This window comes from Desmodus rotundus, chromosome 4, assembly GCF_022682495.2.
Source record: "Desmodus rotundus isolate HL8 chromosome 4, HLdesRot8A.1, whole genome shotgun sequence".
Taxonomy (NCBI): Eukaryota; Metazoa; Chordata; class Mammalia; order Chiroptera; family Phyllostomidae; genus Desmodus; species Desmodus rotundus.
This window is the reverse complement of record NC_071390.1, coordinates 20,187,913-20,204,163: the sequence shown is the minus strand read 5'-3', so window position 1 is coordinate 20,204,163 and position 16,251 is coordinate 20,187,913. Positions and strand designations below refer to the sequence as shown.

Here is a 16,251-nt window from a genome sequence, read left to right as displayed (position 1 = left end):
GCCTTAATGTAATCACTGTATAAAACAAATTGTCTTTATCTGCCATCTTGGGGATAATGGAAAGTCATTTAATCATTTTCTCTGTGCTGTGGGTCAGATGAGGAGCCATGGTTGAGAAGGGCTGTTACTTGTATCTTTATCCACATACCACCCCAGTTAAGTCTCATCAGCTTTATGAGGTAGGTGGTATTATCCTCATTTTCACATTTGAGGAAACTGAGGCAAAGGGTGACTCTGGCTCGCCTGAAGGCAGGTGGTACCTTTCACCACACTGGGTGGGGCTGGCTAGGACTGGCCCAAGAACTTGTGTGTCAAACATCCTCACGTAACTAAACCCACAGCTCTCGTTTTGGCGTCCACAGTGTAACTCAGTTCAGAGAATGGAATCTGGCCCCATTCTCTGCTTCTCAGAAGAGCGAATGAAAAATACCAAGAGGTGGTTAACGCGGAGAGCCATCAAAGCCACGGACTCATGTCTGCAGACATGAGCTGGCAGCAGAGACCAGAGCTGGCAGCATGGCTGGACAAACAGGACTAGGGAGGGGCTCACAGGTTGGCTGCTGCAGTAACAGAACTCAGGGAGTGACATTTTGTACTTAAAGGGGATCAAAAAGAAACTCAGCAAGATAACCTCTCCTATTTCCCCATATCCTGGACGTGTGTGAACTATCTGGCTATCTGGGAAGAAGGCTGGCAAACATTAGGTTCCATCTTTTGACCACCTCTAAGCCCTACATACAAGTGATAGTTCATCGAAGGGAACCGATTCGCAGCTGGCCACGCACATAAACTAGCCATGTCAGAGCTGCATAAAGTGAGCAGTGGCTCCTTACAACTCTTATCAGTCCAGACGTGAAGCTCCTGTGCGAGTTCAGGAATCACCAAGAAAGTTCGCCACCCTTGCCGTTTCTTTGATTTTAAAATGTCCCCAAAAATGTGATCTCCAATATACAAAATATCCTTGCCCTTGGCTCCCAACAGATCACATATTGTATCAGATGAACCTGAAATGACAGAACAATGAGAGAACAAAAATGTCCCCATATTAGAAAATCAGCATTCCCAGTACCACAGCCAGCAAACGCTGTGCTGCTTAATTTTATTCTTACAATTATGTGAGGAACACTCTAGAAAAAGGGCTCACCTTTCTTAAAGACACAGACCCTCAGCTGTCTTTTTATCATTCTTTCTATTGCCTCTAAGACAAAAACCTTCAGCTCCTGTGTGGTGACCAGAGCTCTTGGTCACCAGATCCGAGAGCAACAACACTGCGTGTCACAGCGCCAGTGACAGCTATAACCCTCAGAAGTGTTGCCGCTGTTTCTCCTCACAAATGTGCCATTAAGTTGGCTGTTCAACGGTTTCTCACACCAACAAAACATGTATCTGTGTCTGCAGAGGCTCCTCGAGGACCCCCTGAGAACCACCCCAAATGATTCCAGGCCACTGAGAAAAAGCCTCAAATAGGTCAAAGAACGGTGAGGATACAACAGAACCTTTTAGTGAAAATCGAAGATTCGCTAGGACAGACTAACAACTTCTCGAGCCCATGCTCCCGGACTCCGGTGCCACTGGGAGACAACTGAAGCATTCACCTTCAGCAGGTGGTCTCTTTAGAACACTAAAGGGCGGGTGTGCCGCCATGCCAGGAGGACCTCCATGCTTTCATGGTGAGGCCTGAGCGAAGACACGACGGGAGATCTGCAACTCACCTCCGGAGTACACGATGCCATGCTGCAAGGGGCCCGTGTAGGTGCCGATTTTCAGCTTGCCGGTTTTCTGGGAGAAGAGAGTATGGACTTTGTAACGATCATTCTGTCACAATCTCTACCCGAGATGCTACTTGCCTAGGCCACCAAATGAAAGGCACTCTTAAATTATATTTTTAAAAATTATTTGGCTATCTCAATTAACACAAAAAGTCTTAGAATAATTTCAAAAGAGAAACACAGCTAAGTAGTTAAAAATACCTGTTTCCTTAGGGACAATATGAGTAGGGGAAGGGCAAACACGTACTAGCAGACAGACCATCCTCTCAACTTACAGTATCCACCTGACGCAGGACTGTGCCCTCTCCGAAAAAGAGCGGTTTGCGCGCATCCACCAAGATCAGGTCAAAGTAAGACTGCCACGGGCGATGGGAGCTCCCAGGCTGATGATGGAGGAGAGACAGCAAAAGCTGAAACATCACTCCTAACCTTAAGGCACTAATATTTAATCTCACTCAGATGCAAGAAATGCAGAAAACATATTGTATCTAATAATCTCTACTACATTTTAAATCATTCCATCTACTTATTTCACAGAGATTTAATATATGAAAGAAAGTGTGCTCACACTGTGAAACGGGCTACAAGAGTGAGCTCAGGGGGGCTAAAGAGATCCTGATCAATACCCAAGAGACAAATTAAGAGAGAGGCAGATAAGCATCAGAACTGAAGTACACAAACTGACGTGGGACTACGAGATTTTCCTGGGTAAGACCTCAGACTGACGGCTCTGGGTACACAGTGGCCTGGGGCTCGTACTGCAGGCTGACCACAGCATGACATAAAAGCTATGCCCATTGACATTATTTCCATCCTGAAACCGAACCACAGCATTAACCTTTTAAGGTCAAATTGAAGAGCAATGAATGCTGTGTTTCTGGATGATCTCAAAATAGAGATTTACTGATATTTATTCCAAAAAAGCCTAGGATTAAGTATGTGATTAAACTGCAAAGAATATTACTTAAACCTAAGTGTAGCTGTACTGCAGATATAAAGACTTCTCTGCTAAACATCAAGGTTAACTGTTCCCTTAACAAAGAACTCATCAATAGCTAATAGCAGAATCTAGAAGTTGTCAGAAATATACATATTTTCTGTTTCTTTTAATCAGTTATCTTCCTCAACCTGCAAATCCCAAACCTAACAACTCTGCATAGAAGTTCTTGGGCATAAAGTTTTCTGATCCCACCCTATTAAACGCCATGTGAATATCGCTTTCATTTCTGACTACAAAGTTTTCAGATTGTGAGCAACTTTCAGTTATAAAACAGCACTGCTATTTATTTCTCACGTTAATGAAGATTCCTGAATGGGTCCTGACCAATTCCTTAATGTCCGTATTCCAGGCTGATTAAATGCATTCATTATTACTAAAGTGATGGTCTAGTAATTTATATAGAGTACCTTGGGGCCATGTGGGAAATCAAACAGGTAAGTCATAATTTTCTGGAAAAAAAAAATCCAACGTAAGGTTCAAATACTACCTCTACAAAAGATATAAAACACTACCGAAAGAGAATCGCACACAGGCTTTTCGTAAGACAAGTGTTTTCAATATAGGGTTCATCACATTCTCATTTCCTCTAAAATCACAGCCGTGAGAGCCAGAAATGGATGCTCCATCACAACAAACAAAGATACAAAAGCTTCTGACATTCTCAGTAGGACACGAATTCCTTCCAGGAGACAGTTTTGTACAGATTCATCCACCCATCCCTACCCAACTCTCCTACTGCACCGGAGCACATTTTTGGAGGCAACAGTGTTTCAAGGTAAGAGCATAGAGAAACTAATGGCTCACAAGGAAATAACACACTTTGGCCTTTTCCCTACTGTTCGTAGACCAACTAAGCCAATGAACCACCGACTTTGTAAAACTGTCTATCGCAAATCACCAGGTTTCAAAGTCAAGGTTTTACATAAAGAGGATTGGGAAGCACTGAGCTTCTTGCTAGTACTATGAATTTGTAACTGTCTTAGCAAAAGTAAGATGAGGTTAAGGAGTTCAAGCAGCTTTTCTACATACTTTAATCATGGCAAAAAAACATCTATGTTAAGCGGTAGTAAATTTTGAGGGCTAAGAATCAAAACAGCTCTGCACCATCTGTTGCTGTCTGGCTCCCAACAGCAGGGAGGGAGAGCATGTGCAATAAAAGGGTGGCTTAAGTTTTATAAATGATTTGCCAAAGAGACACAGAAGCCATTTTGATAAGCACAAATGTTTTAAATAACCCGCAAGTTAAAATGTTCAAGTAGTTAATTGCAATCAGGGAAAATAGTCAAATATTTAGAAAAACTTGACAATCACTCCAGTGCAGCCCTTGTGCTATATATTTTTGCTCTTTCCACGGCTTTCAAATGAAATGGTAAAAACTACCCTTAATACACTATTATCTTCCTTGTTATCTCTACAGTTCTTTACGCCAAAATAATTCCTCTGTATAAATAAATATGAATATTAAGCACTTACATCTGTATATTTATAGTCACTGTTGGTGGCAAGAAATACTTTCCCTACTTCCTTCATTCGGCTCAGAAGCAAAGGCAGTTTCCCCTGAAATGTAATATAATGATGAGTGAAACAATGAAACACAAATACATATTCATTTACTGTGGAACAGTCATATATTGGACTCTTGTCCACTGAAATAAGAACAGGAATGCCCTGTAAGGCTTGGTTGGATGATTACAAGACTTCTGCATTTAGAAGACCACATTATTGCTATGCATAAATTAAGTACTTAACATATATAATATACATGGTGTATACAATAAATTTTATATATAAAATGATAAATATAAATGAGTATATGCTTATTAAAAGCATATCTCTGCCTTCCTCATGTTTGCCTTAGGAAAGAGTTTGATTTACCTTGTAATCTTATTATGTGAATTAGATGTGTTAAGAGATCAGGAGAACCTGATTTTACTTTTTATTTTTTAAATATATTTTATTGATTATGCTATTACAGTTGTCCCATTCTCCCCCCCTTCACTCCACTCCATCCTGCACACCCCCTCCCTCCCACATTCCCCCCCTATAGTTCATGTCCATGGGTCATGCATGTAAGTTCTTTGGCTTCTACATTTCCTATACTATTCTTAACCTCCCCCTGTCTATTTTATACCTACCATTTAGGATACTTATTCTCTGTACCTTCCCCCCCCAACTCCCCTGTTGATAACCCTCCATGTGATCTCCATTTCTGTGGTTCTGTTCCTGTTCTAGTTGTTTGCTTAGCTTGCTTTTGTTTTTGTTTTAGGTGTGGTCATTAATAACTGTGAGTTTGCTGTCATTTTTACTGTTCATATTTTTTATCTTCTTTTTCTTAGATAAATCCCTTTAACATTTCATATAATAAGGGCTTGGTGATGATGAACTCCTTGAACTTGACCTTATCTGAAAAGCACTTTATCTTCCCTTCCATTCTAAATGAAAGCTTTGCTGGATAGAGCAATCTTGGATGTAGGTCCTTGCCTTTCATGACTTGGAATACTTCTTGCCAGCCCCTTCTTGCCTGTAAGGTCTCTTTGGAGAAATCAGCTGACAGTCTTATGGGAACTACTTTGTAGGTAACTATGTCCTTTTCTCTTGCTGCTTCTAAGATTCTCTCTTTCTGTTTAATCTTGGGTAATGTAATTCTGATGTGCCTTGGTGTTTTCCTCCTTGGGTCCAGCTTCTTTGGGACTCTCTGAGCTTCCTGGACTTCCTGGAAGTCTCTTTCCTTTGCCAGATTAGGGAAGTTAGGAGAAGCTGATTTTAAACACCACCAGCAAAATCCTCTAGATGCAGAATATCAGATACAGCTTCACTGTATACACTTTCATTTAAAAAAACACCTTGCAGAACTGAAATGACACATGTAGGATACAATCTAGAAATGTGCAGATACATAAGGAAATTCTAACCCTCATATAACCAGAGAGAAAATCAGCGTTTTCCTTCTCTCACAGTAAATAGGTCCTTTACTTAAATTCCCTGGACCTCTCCTGAACCCCTCAGTGTTCTTTTTGAAACAACAAGGATTGGGGTGAGAGTAGAAATAGGAGGTACAAAGACTGAAAATAGTAAATAATCTTTACCAAAGTACTTTGAGAAAATATTGCATTATGCTACTTTTCCTCTGTAAGAAAAGGAAGGAGTGTGTGTATATTTACATTTTCCTTTGAAATAATTTCAGACTTAAAGAAAAGTTGTGAAAATAGTAGAGGGTTCCCATATATTCTTCGTCCAGCTTCCCTTACTATTAATGTCCTACATAACCACATCACAGGTACCAAAACTAAGGTATTCACACTGACACAATACTATTAACTGAACTACAGATCTTTCTGAATTTTATGAGGTTTTCCACTAATGCCTTTTAAGGTATTTAAAACTTCCCTGATTATTTCCTGTTGATAGGTTAAAGATAATTTAAATAAGTTGCATATATATACATTTTTTTAGACAATCTAACACAGTGGTTATGATTTGGGTTACTACTTACTAACCGTATGAATTTGGTCAAGTTATTTAATCCCTGTATTCCTCAGTTTATTCATCTATGAAGCAGAGGTACTGATACCTACCTAATTCAGGGTAAAAAAAGATGAAATGGGACAGCGCATGCACTCACTCAGCACACCGGTGTGCACAAAGTAACCACTCCAGCCACTATTCCAACTAGAGTGATGAGGACGAATGGAATACTAGGCCTTCCTGCCCACCCACAAATAGGAAAAACTATACTAACACCTGCGCGCTGGCTAAAATTCTTGGTAATTATACTTGGCATATATTATGCCAAGACAAAGGAATACCTTCCCTTGTGCATTTTATTATAAATAGGCTTGTGATTGTATTCATTTCCCTAACAGGTAAAATAAGCTATTGTGTAGATTTCCCCTTATTACTTACATCTTTAACGACATACTTCTCAAGATTTTCAACTGTCTTTTCCTTAAGGGAGCCCTAGGGGAAGAAAAAGGAAATAAGAAAAGAACAAAACCAGTTTTTAACAGTTTATAAGACAAACTGTGTCAACTAGCAACCCAGGTACCTCTAAGTATTGACCAGAACGGAAAAACAGACGTACTGGAGAAGGGCCGAACAAAGCGGCATGTGTGATTTGCGGCAACTCTGCCTCCAGAATGTATTTAAAACACAAAACTATTTTTATTTTAAACTAGAAATCTAAAGGCATCTCATATTTGATTAGTACAATTTGTAGTAAATGTAAATATAATAATACTTGATAATGTTATCAGTCAAGTGGGAGGTATTTGAAAGAAGCAATATGGACCACAATTATCTCCACAGGATACAGCAAGTATAATATTAATACTAAAATATCTTCTAAGTATGTTTGGAATATATACAAACTGAAATACGAGCTAGAAACCAAGCACCACCATTGAGGAAAGATCAGCTTTACCTCTGAAAGCAGGACCATCAAAGGCAAGAACAAAAATATTATAGAGAGCTGTCACTAGGGGGCAAATCCATGGGTTTTTTTGTTTTTGTTTTTTAAGAAGAAAAATTCTGCTCTGTTTACATTTGGGAAGTTACTGTCAGACCACATAAAACACATGCCAATGAGAAAGCAGGTACAGCAGCAGCTCCTAGGTACCTTGTAATGAACCCAGTCAACAGCATCCCTGACGTCCTGGAACATACTCCGGTAAGACATGAAGAGATCCCCATCTTTAAATCCTGTTTCACAGCTATAGAAAGATGAAAAGAACATGACAGGGAATCCAAAGGAGGGTAAATAAAATATCACACACTGCCCAGGGACCCAACGTTTCCATTACCACATGGATAAAGGCACTGGCTAATTACGAAAATAATTACTCTCTAATGAAAATTCATTTTGATCACCAGAGATGACTGTAGTGTTCAATGGAATATAGTAACTGTGAACAAATGCAAAGTGATAGACTATACTGAATGGAAGCTAAAAGGCCAGCTGCAAAAATATCACGTTCCTTTATTCATCACTTTTAAGAAAAAGGTTCCTATCAAAGAAACATTTAAAAGTTAAAACTGATAATTTAAGTTCTCTCCACCCTGACTTTTCTGATGTTGTCTCTGAATACAAAGGTACTGCCTATTTTCTACTTAGCTTAGTGACTTAGTGCTCTACCAAATTCAGTGCCTTGAAGTGGGTAAGACCTAAAGAGGACAGGAAGTTAGCAAATTCTGGCACATATGGCTGAACTTTCAGCAGCGGTTACATAATTCCCTAAAAATGAGAGGATAACTTGTTCTGAGATTTAAGCAAATTTTACTTCAGGGAAGATAAACAGTATTTATCCCTCAATCAAATCTTGCTGGGTGGGCCTGGGAATGAAACTAAATTACTGTCCCTGAATGGCTCTTGGGTAGCCGCTGTGAAATGAGTAGGGGGGTTTTAGTGTAATTCTGTCTGGACAGATAATCATCACACAAACCTCCCACTCAGTTGTCACAATTAGCACCTCTGCAGGCCGTCTTCATTCCCAGGAGAAGCCAATCAGAAGTGGTCCCTTCCAAACGGCAGCACACTGGCAAGGAGAGGGGCCGAGGGGGAGATGAGAGCCTGCATGGAGCTGCCGGTGCTGTCCCATCTCTCAGGCTGGCAATGAGGCATCTCTCACTAGCACTAAATTCACTTCAGAAAAGCAGAAAAGACCTACAATGGCCAGTTCTCTAAAACCCTGCACATTAATTTTTTAAAAATCAATTGGAAAAAAATTATAGTATATACATACCTGGTATATCTAGGACAATTAGTAAAAAAATCTACTAGGCAGGCCAACAGGTAGGTCTCTGAAAAATGAAGAATAGATATTCATAAGCTATAAGTGAAATAATTCAAACTTATTTTATCTATCTCCCTTGAGCAAAGACAAATAATCTCCATGGGAAGAGGAGAAAGCATCAGCATATAAAAGCATAGAATGAGTCTACCTGGTAGGTTGAATAGTGTATTCAGAATGTAAAATCTTTCAGTGTCATCTCGTTGGATAAATTTATTTGGATACTGCTCTCTAGTTTCTGGTCTGAAAGAAAAAAAATGTAATCAATACTTAGAAAACGAACATTATAGTAACTGTGAGAAATATTCACCACTCGAAAATTCATTCAAATATTCTGATGGCTACATGCAAGGCAGATTTTGAAGTATTACACATACGGATAAACAAGCTCTGGTTCCTGCCCTTAAAAAGTTTTCAGTCTGGTAAGGGACAATTGTAACAAGGCAAAAAACTGTAACTCCATAACTGCACAATAAAGGTGCAAAGAGCTATGAGAAAACTGAGGAAGGGGAGACCATTTCAACTTGGGGTTGAGACAGGTAAATGGGGGAGCGAGGAGAGCAAAATCTAGGGAATTCCTGAAAGTGGTGGCATGTGAGCTGGTCCTTAAAGGCTAGGTAGACCAATTCAGACACCAGTCCAATTGCATAGAGAAAGGGGAGCAGAGAAAAATAAAACTAAAGACAAACTGAGGCCGATCATGCCATTGTTCTCATGCTTTGCTAAAGGGCAAGAAAGCATCAGTGACAATGTTTAAGCAGAGGGATAAAACCAGCAGGCCGAATTGTAAAAATATTAAATCGGCTGCAGTTTCAGAAAAAAATGGAAAAACAGATGTGATATACTGCAAAAATAGCTACAAATCCTTCCTATTTCTTTGTAATATGACTTTGTGGTCCCTCCGATTATGAAACTGCGTCCTTGAATATAGGCTTGAACAGCAATGAACAGGATCCAAAGCGACTTCAAAGACCCTTGTGCACTGGGGCTTGCCTGCTCTTGCTGCACGTGGACCTCCGACACTACTGTGTGACTGAGTGAGCTGACCTGCCGGAGGGGAAAGGCTGCACGCAGAAATGAGGCACCCTAGCCGACAGCCTGCCAACTGCCAGATGAAAGGCCATTCCAGATCAGTTGAGGAACCCCAGAACTGTCCAGCTGACTCTCAAAATTTTGAGCTAAATGAAATGATCATTGTTTAAACTACTAAGTTCTGAAGTGATTTATTATGCACAAAAGCTAACTGACACAGAGATAAAAGACTACAAAATCAGGTAAGTGTTATTGCCGCAGTCTGGATGAGAGCAGTAGGGGCCTATTCTAGAGTGGGAGCAAAGGAAATCAAAGGGAAGAATGTACTCAAGAGAGATTGTCAAAGTAAAATGAACAAGACCAGGCATCTGATTGGATATGGCAGATGAGGGACATAAAAATCAAAGGTAATGATGTTCAATAAAAAAATGAAGATAATGATGTTTACATTAAGGTGTCTGTCAGAGGGTGGTGGTTCCATTAACAGAAATATGAAACTGGATCAGAAGTAGATGGAAGAGGAGTTTTATTTTAGGTACATTAAGCTCAAAGTAAAAGATTTTTACAGGCATTTAGAAACATAGGTCGAGATCCTGAAACAGCAATTCAGACTGGACAGATGACACCTGTGTGCAGGCAGTATGTGACGTCGCGAAGATGCTGGACTAGGGGAGAGCACTTACACGCACAAAGAAAGGGAAGACTGAGAACACACCCATGGAGGACATTCAGGGTTTAAAAGAAAAAAAGCCAGCGAAACAGAAGTCGTTAGAGATGCACGTGAACCTTGGAGAGTGAAATAGAACACCGCAAGAAGAGGAAAGGGACAGTATTAATAAAAATATTACAGAGAAACTGAAAGGGAGAAAAACTGAACTATAAAAACGCACAATTCTCATGGTCAATTTATGGAGATAATTAATCTAAATAAAGAACGTCACATTTAAAGAGTAACCTGGGTCAATTCCTGGTTGAGTCTGTTACCTACAATTGGCATAAACTCCAGTTAGGAATATAAAATCACATTGCTTCCTGTCTGTGTCACCCATCTGAAATAAAGTTCCAATAAAGGATAACTCTGGAGAATACCTCATCCTCTAGCCTTCCAAGATTTTCTACAATGAAAATTAAGGTGAAAGGGAATAGTAATGATATGCTTTCTTCAGTCAGGTTTAGTAAGATGACACTGTCCCTTTATACTTTCCTATTCCCACCATCATTAGAGAGCAATTTTTTACATTAGGGATAGATAACAGTTATTAGGCAATTAGAACCCAAACTGACTTATAAATAAACAATTATATTTTGTTTAAATTAAGTGTCAAATCATGCTAATCTATCTTTTAAATAAAAATTAATTTGGGGGGAGGTAATGTATCATAAAAGAAGGAATACTAGACTACTGCTAACTTTCTGCAACCCATGGAATAAAGATTTGATCTCAGTATTATCCTATGCTAAAACTTTAAAAGCCTTTGTCATTGTCCAAAAAAGAGGCTTCAACTCACTGGCAAGGCGTGTAAGGTGCTACGTTCCCTGCTGGAGCCCTGACGTCCCCTCCGGCCTTGTCCACAATATACTGTGGTGACTCTCCCTCCCTCATCCCCCATATTCAGCCTCTCCTCTTCTCCACGGGCTTTTCCTTTGACTCTAAAAGGCTGTACAGTGTCAAGTGTTGGTGAAATGATTTGAATGATTCTGCATTTACTCCTAAGTGAATTATTTTGGAAACACTACTAAATGTATTTCCAAAGGAACTATTTGGAAACATTACTGGCTTAGTTGGGGAAGAAAGAAGGCCTGTGGGTTTGAGTTAGTAAATTGAATAGTAGTACTAATTTATAGAACTGCTTCTCACCCTTTTCTACTTTGACTACCCCTCCTCCTATAACACAAAAATCCCTTTTCAGACATTAATAGAATGTTGGTTCATCTTCACTGAGATTCTGAATTATAGTGACAATATCCACATGTAAAATAGCTTAGGTTGCTATCACTTTATGTTCTAAATCCTGCAACCTGATAATTCATGGATTTTGAACAGACCCCTCATGAGAGGCACAGTAAAGAAGAGCAGAGATGAACAGTGAAAGAAAGGCCTGTCCGGATACGTCAAGATGGGTATTTACTTCACACTTTCCTCACTATATACACTTGGAAATCTTTGAGCCGATGTAATACCAGCTGAAGAGTCTTGCATAAATGATGCTTCAATTCTAAGTAGGGCCTTAATGTGACCTCAGATTTAAAGAAAACTCTAGTACAGTTTCGATTAATTTGTGCCTCTTATCACAAATGTATTTAGCGAAAAGACATTGTCTCTTTGACTAAATTTCAATGTAGACTGTGCGGTTTTGACTACTTTGCCGTTGAGAATAATACCTAGCAAAGTCACATGAGAGACTGACACACACCCTGCTTTGGTTTTAAGAGTTGCTCTGCCCCTAATACACGTCAGTGATAAATGAGGGAGTACAATGGTGGGGAAGGTGCATAACTATAAAGCCACAAGTATAGAAGCTGTCAAATTGCAGTATTGTGATTTCTAAAGAGAAAATTGGGATGTTTCACCAAAAACATTAGACACTAAATTTTATCTGCTGTTACTAGGGTGGAAAGTCCGAATTAGTAACAATGGTGGAAATATTCTAATTATGAAAATAAAGCTTATTGTTTTAAATATGATCACCCTGCATTCATTTTTAATCCCATGTTTTAAAAAAATTTAACACCATAATCAAATACTGAAGCTATTCATTAGAATGTTAAAAAATAATGTTATTAGCTGTTAAAAATCTTAGTCATTTACACTGTCGTAGTTTTAAATTTTTCAAAGCACTTTTACATACATACCTATTCAAAGCAGCTACCTGAGAAGTACATTAAAAAGGAGAATACAAAAATCTTAGAATTTCAAATAAGGCAAAGCACCTACAGTTTTTGAGGGGGCAAGTTTCAAGATTAGCTTTGTTGGATGCTGTACCATTAGAAAGCACTTATTTTTTAAAAAGATTTTATTTTTTGAGAGAAGAAGGGAGGGAGAAAGAGGGGGAGAGAAACATCGATGTGAGAGAAAAACACTGAACAGTTAGTTGCCTCTCGCACCCCAACCAGGGACCAAACCACAACCTAGGCATAAACCCTGACTGGGAATCGAACCCGTGATCTTTCACTCTGAAGGACAACACCCAACCAACTGCGCCACACAAGTCAGGGCAGAAAGCACTTATTTTAAACAAAATGTAACTGCTAACTGTATTTGTAAGTCAGTTTCGGGTTCAAATGCCTAATACATAATTAAGTATCTTTATGTTAAAAATTGCTCTTCAATAATTAAAAAATAGGGCCCTGACTAGTGGCTCAGTGGATTGAGTGCCGGCCTGCAAACCAAAGCGTTGCTGGTTTGATTCCCAGTCAGGGAACACTCCTGGGTTACGGTCCCGGTCCCGGTGGAGGTACATGAGAGGCAACCACACATTGATGTTTCTCTCTCTCTCTTTCTCCCTCCCTTCATCTGTCTCTAAAGATAAATAAATAAAATCATTTTTTAAAAAAAGTATCTTGCTTTAAAAACAAATTTAAAAAAAATAGGAAAGTATATTAAATCCAGGGAGACACTGTCATCTTCATATTGTTTGACTACAAAAAAACACTAGAAAGGGGCTAAAAGGTTTCTTTGTACTCACCCCCTTATGAAGTTAAATCCATGTGCACAGACCAAGAGGTTTCCATAGGCATCAACTTTCAAAAGATTTCCATATAACGTATCAAACACAAGTCCCCTATGTGAAAATGAAAACATTATGAATGATGCAAAGTAATGCAGGCAATAATCTTATATTACTCAATCACCATGAACCAAACTCATCTTATTCAAGCTTTATGGCAAAAACATAACCTAAGACTAAAGTATATGAATGAAATTGTAAAAACTAATTCCAGAGCAACTAAAAAATATTTACTCTAGATAAAGAATCACAACTGTTTTCTGTAAGGAATAAGCTTAATCAAACAAAGTATAATCTATAATTCCTCTTAATACAGCTGGTTCCATTCTGAAACAGTCTTTTAATTTTCTTGGACAACTGAGCTGGCTTTTGTTTCTCTCTATTAGATGCTGTTTATGGGCCCTTATGATGGTGACATCTCAAATAAACGCCATCTTTCTTCATCTTAAGTCGTTCCTATCAAACCCATTAATGCAAACTGTCAGGAGGCTGCTGACTACCAACATCAGTGTGTAGCTAAACACGTAACTGCTCTCCACCAACCAAAGGTAGGGGCACCTGTGACTGATTACTGCCCATCAACTTAACTCCTTCTCTTTTCCATAAATGGATCTTCTTCAATAACAATAAACTAAGTTTAATTCAAGAACACAAAAGATATGGTATACATAAAAAGTCCTTGGTAACTGTAGAATCAACCAACCAAAAATAAATAAATAAATAAATAAAAAGAAAGAAACCCTCAAAGGCAGGGGTCGAGGGGGGGGGGGTTCCAGGATGCATTTGGAATCACTAATTTTGGGATAAAGTGCCCTTAATCCAAAAAAAAATCTTGAAAAATTACCTGGTAGGGAATGTAGAATCATAAGCAAAGCTGAGCAGCTCCTGAGGATAGCCGATAGAAACCAATCTCTCCACAGTAAGCTCAAACCCAAGGGACTCATACTCCGGGGACTTGTACACTGCGCAAAGAAGAGGTTCTTATTAAAACAATAACCGATTCAAATAGAAGGCAAATAAGTGAATTTCTACTCTTTCCTAATTCCTCCTTCTTCCTAAATCTGCCATTTTCTTCATTTTGCCCCAAATCCATGTTTTGTACTGCCCCAAGTAATCAGAGAACTCAACTGTTAGTCTGCAGAAACAGGTCATGTTATAGTAGGAGCAGCAGATATCTCAGAATAGTTCCTTCATTCTTAAGAAACCTCATCCAAACATTTTTTTTTCCTACTTGTCTATTCTTTCATGCCCACAATCTAAAGGGAGGGAACAAAACCAATATGCACAATTACGATATGAACCATGAGAATGTAAGTAAAGTATAAAACTAGATAGAGAGGTCTATATATGTTGAAGGCTTCGCTAGTGTGCATAACTGGTGTACGAATCCTTCAAAATGAGCTTTTTTAAAAATCCAGGCTATTTTTGGAATTCCTATTTGGCTTGGTAGCTGCTTTATATTCTTTCTTCAATCAGCATAATTCTATTTGTCAGGATTAACTTGTCTTCTTACCAGCCCTACCAATGTTATAGTCAGCAAATTGCATTATACAAGTTGTTACTGCAAAGTCAACCATAAAAGACATATCTGAGATAATTAGGAAAATTGGGATGTGAAATGGTGTGACTTTAAAGAATTATGACTCATTTTATTAGACATGATTATGGAAGGGTTAGGATGTGCAAGTGTATGTATAAAATACAATCTCCTTATCTGTCAAAGCAGCATACTGTTTTTTACAGGTGAAATAAAACGGATTTTGGAATATGGGGGTTTCTCTATATTATATGTCTGAAATTTTCTATGATGAAAAAGACTTTTTATAATCATCACTGCAGTTCAGCATGAAGAAAATGTTGCTCCTTTAATGAGGTTTCTTCCATATGAGGTATTTAGGTAAGCATCCCTCCCACCAGTGTCTAGAAGTGGGTAAGCCATATTGGGGGTGGGGAATGAGGGAAAAGACCTGCTATTTTGCTAAATGCCAAATGAGGCCAAAAACAAATCCATTCTATTCCTATAGTCTCATAATAATGCAACTATCATCACTACATTATTATAGTTCTCCTATCTATGATTAACATATAGCCTGTGGCTCAAACTAATTTTTTTTCATCGCAATTATTCTGCCTATCCAAGTCAATGCTAACGTTTTAATGAGTACAATTCAACTTTCCCTTTCCGAAAGCAATCCTTTAGAATATTTCTGACAATACGTAAAAGAAACCACAAAAACGGCTGCCTCCACAAAAGGGAGATGAGTGGCTAAGAGACAGGGGAAGGAAGAAAGAAGACGTATGTACCTCCTTTTATACTTCTTAAAACTTGTAACATACTAATGCATTTTAAATGTATTTTACATTTAATTTTAAAATACGTTAATACATTTAAATGTAAATGTATTACATTTATATTACTAATACATTTAAATGTATTAACGTATTTTAATCTATTTTTTTAAATCAAATTGAAATTTTAAAAAAGCAAGGGGAATGTTCAGAGTCCTTTAGTAAACGCTTGTCATATTTAAAAAGCCTAGAATTTTGGAGTCCTTTAGGAGATGACGAGTATCATCAGGACAATGTCCAAAAAAGCTGCCATTTCTTTTGTTGTCTCAGGGGTATCAATAATTTAATGCCTATGCTTAATATTTTCAAAACTAGCTATATTTCTTCCCTCCCCTCAATTTCAGCCCCATCCTCACCCCCCCAAAAGTACTTTCTGAAGCTTCAAGTGTGGAATTCTTACATCCAGATGTTATATACACTGTGGTAAAGGAAGTGTTAAATATTCATATACATTAAAAGGGTAAAAGCAGATATATTATCATAAAAGCAAGAAAGCATGGTATCCACTGATGTCAATTTGAATTAGTTTGAGAATATAAAATAACATCTCACACCCCACACAGTGCTTCCACCCCAATTGAAAGTAA

General features: G+C 38.5%; 1 protein-coding gene across 9 annotated transcripts in view; it reads right to left on the bottom strand.

The window, feature by feature from the left end:
* Positions 1–16,251, bottom strand: part of NT5C2 (5'-nucleotidase, cytosolic II) — a 96,131-nt gene that overhangs the window by 4,166 nt on the left and 75,714 nt on the right. For 5 of the 9 annotated variants that reach the window (XM_024555670.4, XM_045191387.3, XM_045191384.2 and 2 more), the window contains 11 exons: positions 14,160–14,277; positions 13,274–13,369; positions 8,707–8,798; positions 8,508–8,565; positions 7,385–7,478; positions 6,673–6,726; positions 4,243–4,326; positions 3,177–3,218; positions 2,045–2,152; positions 1,713–1,779; positions 786–1,004 (listed from right to left, as the gene is read on the bottom strand). In XM_024555670.4, coding sequence (XP_024411438.1) covers positions 786–1,004; positions 1,713–1,779; positions 2,045–2,152; positions 3,177–3,218; positions 4,243–4,326; positions 6,673–6,726; positions 7,385–7,478; positions 8,508–8,565; positions 8,707–8,798; positions 13,274–13,369; positions 14,160–14,277 — 1,032 coding nt within the window. The remainder of the gene's footprint in view (positions 1–785; positions 1,005–1,712; positions 1,780–2,044; positions 2,153–3,176; positions 3,219–4,242; positions 4,327–6,672; positions 6,727–7,384; positions 7,479–8,507; positions 8,566–8,706; positions 8,799–13,273; positions 13,370–14,159; positions 14,278–16,251) is intronic. The other 4 variants (XM_024555671.4, XM_071221157.1, XM_071221158.1 and 1 more) reach the window with 1 other exon arrangement.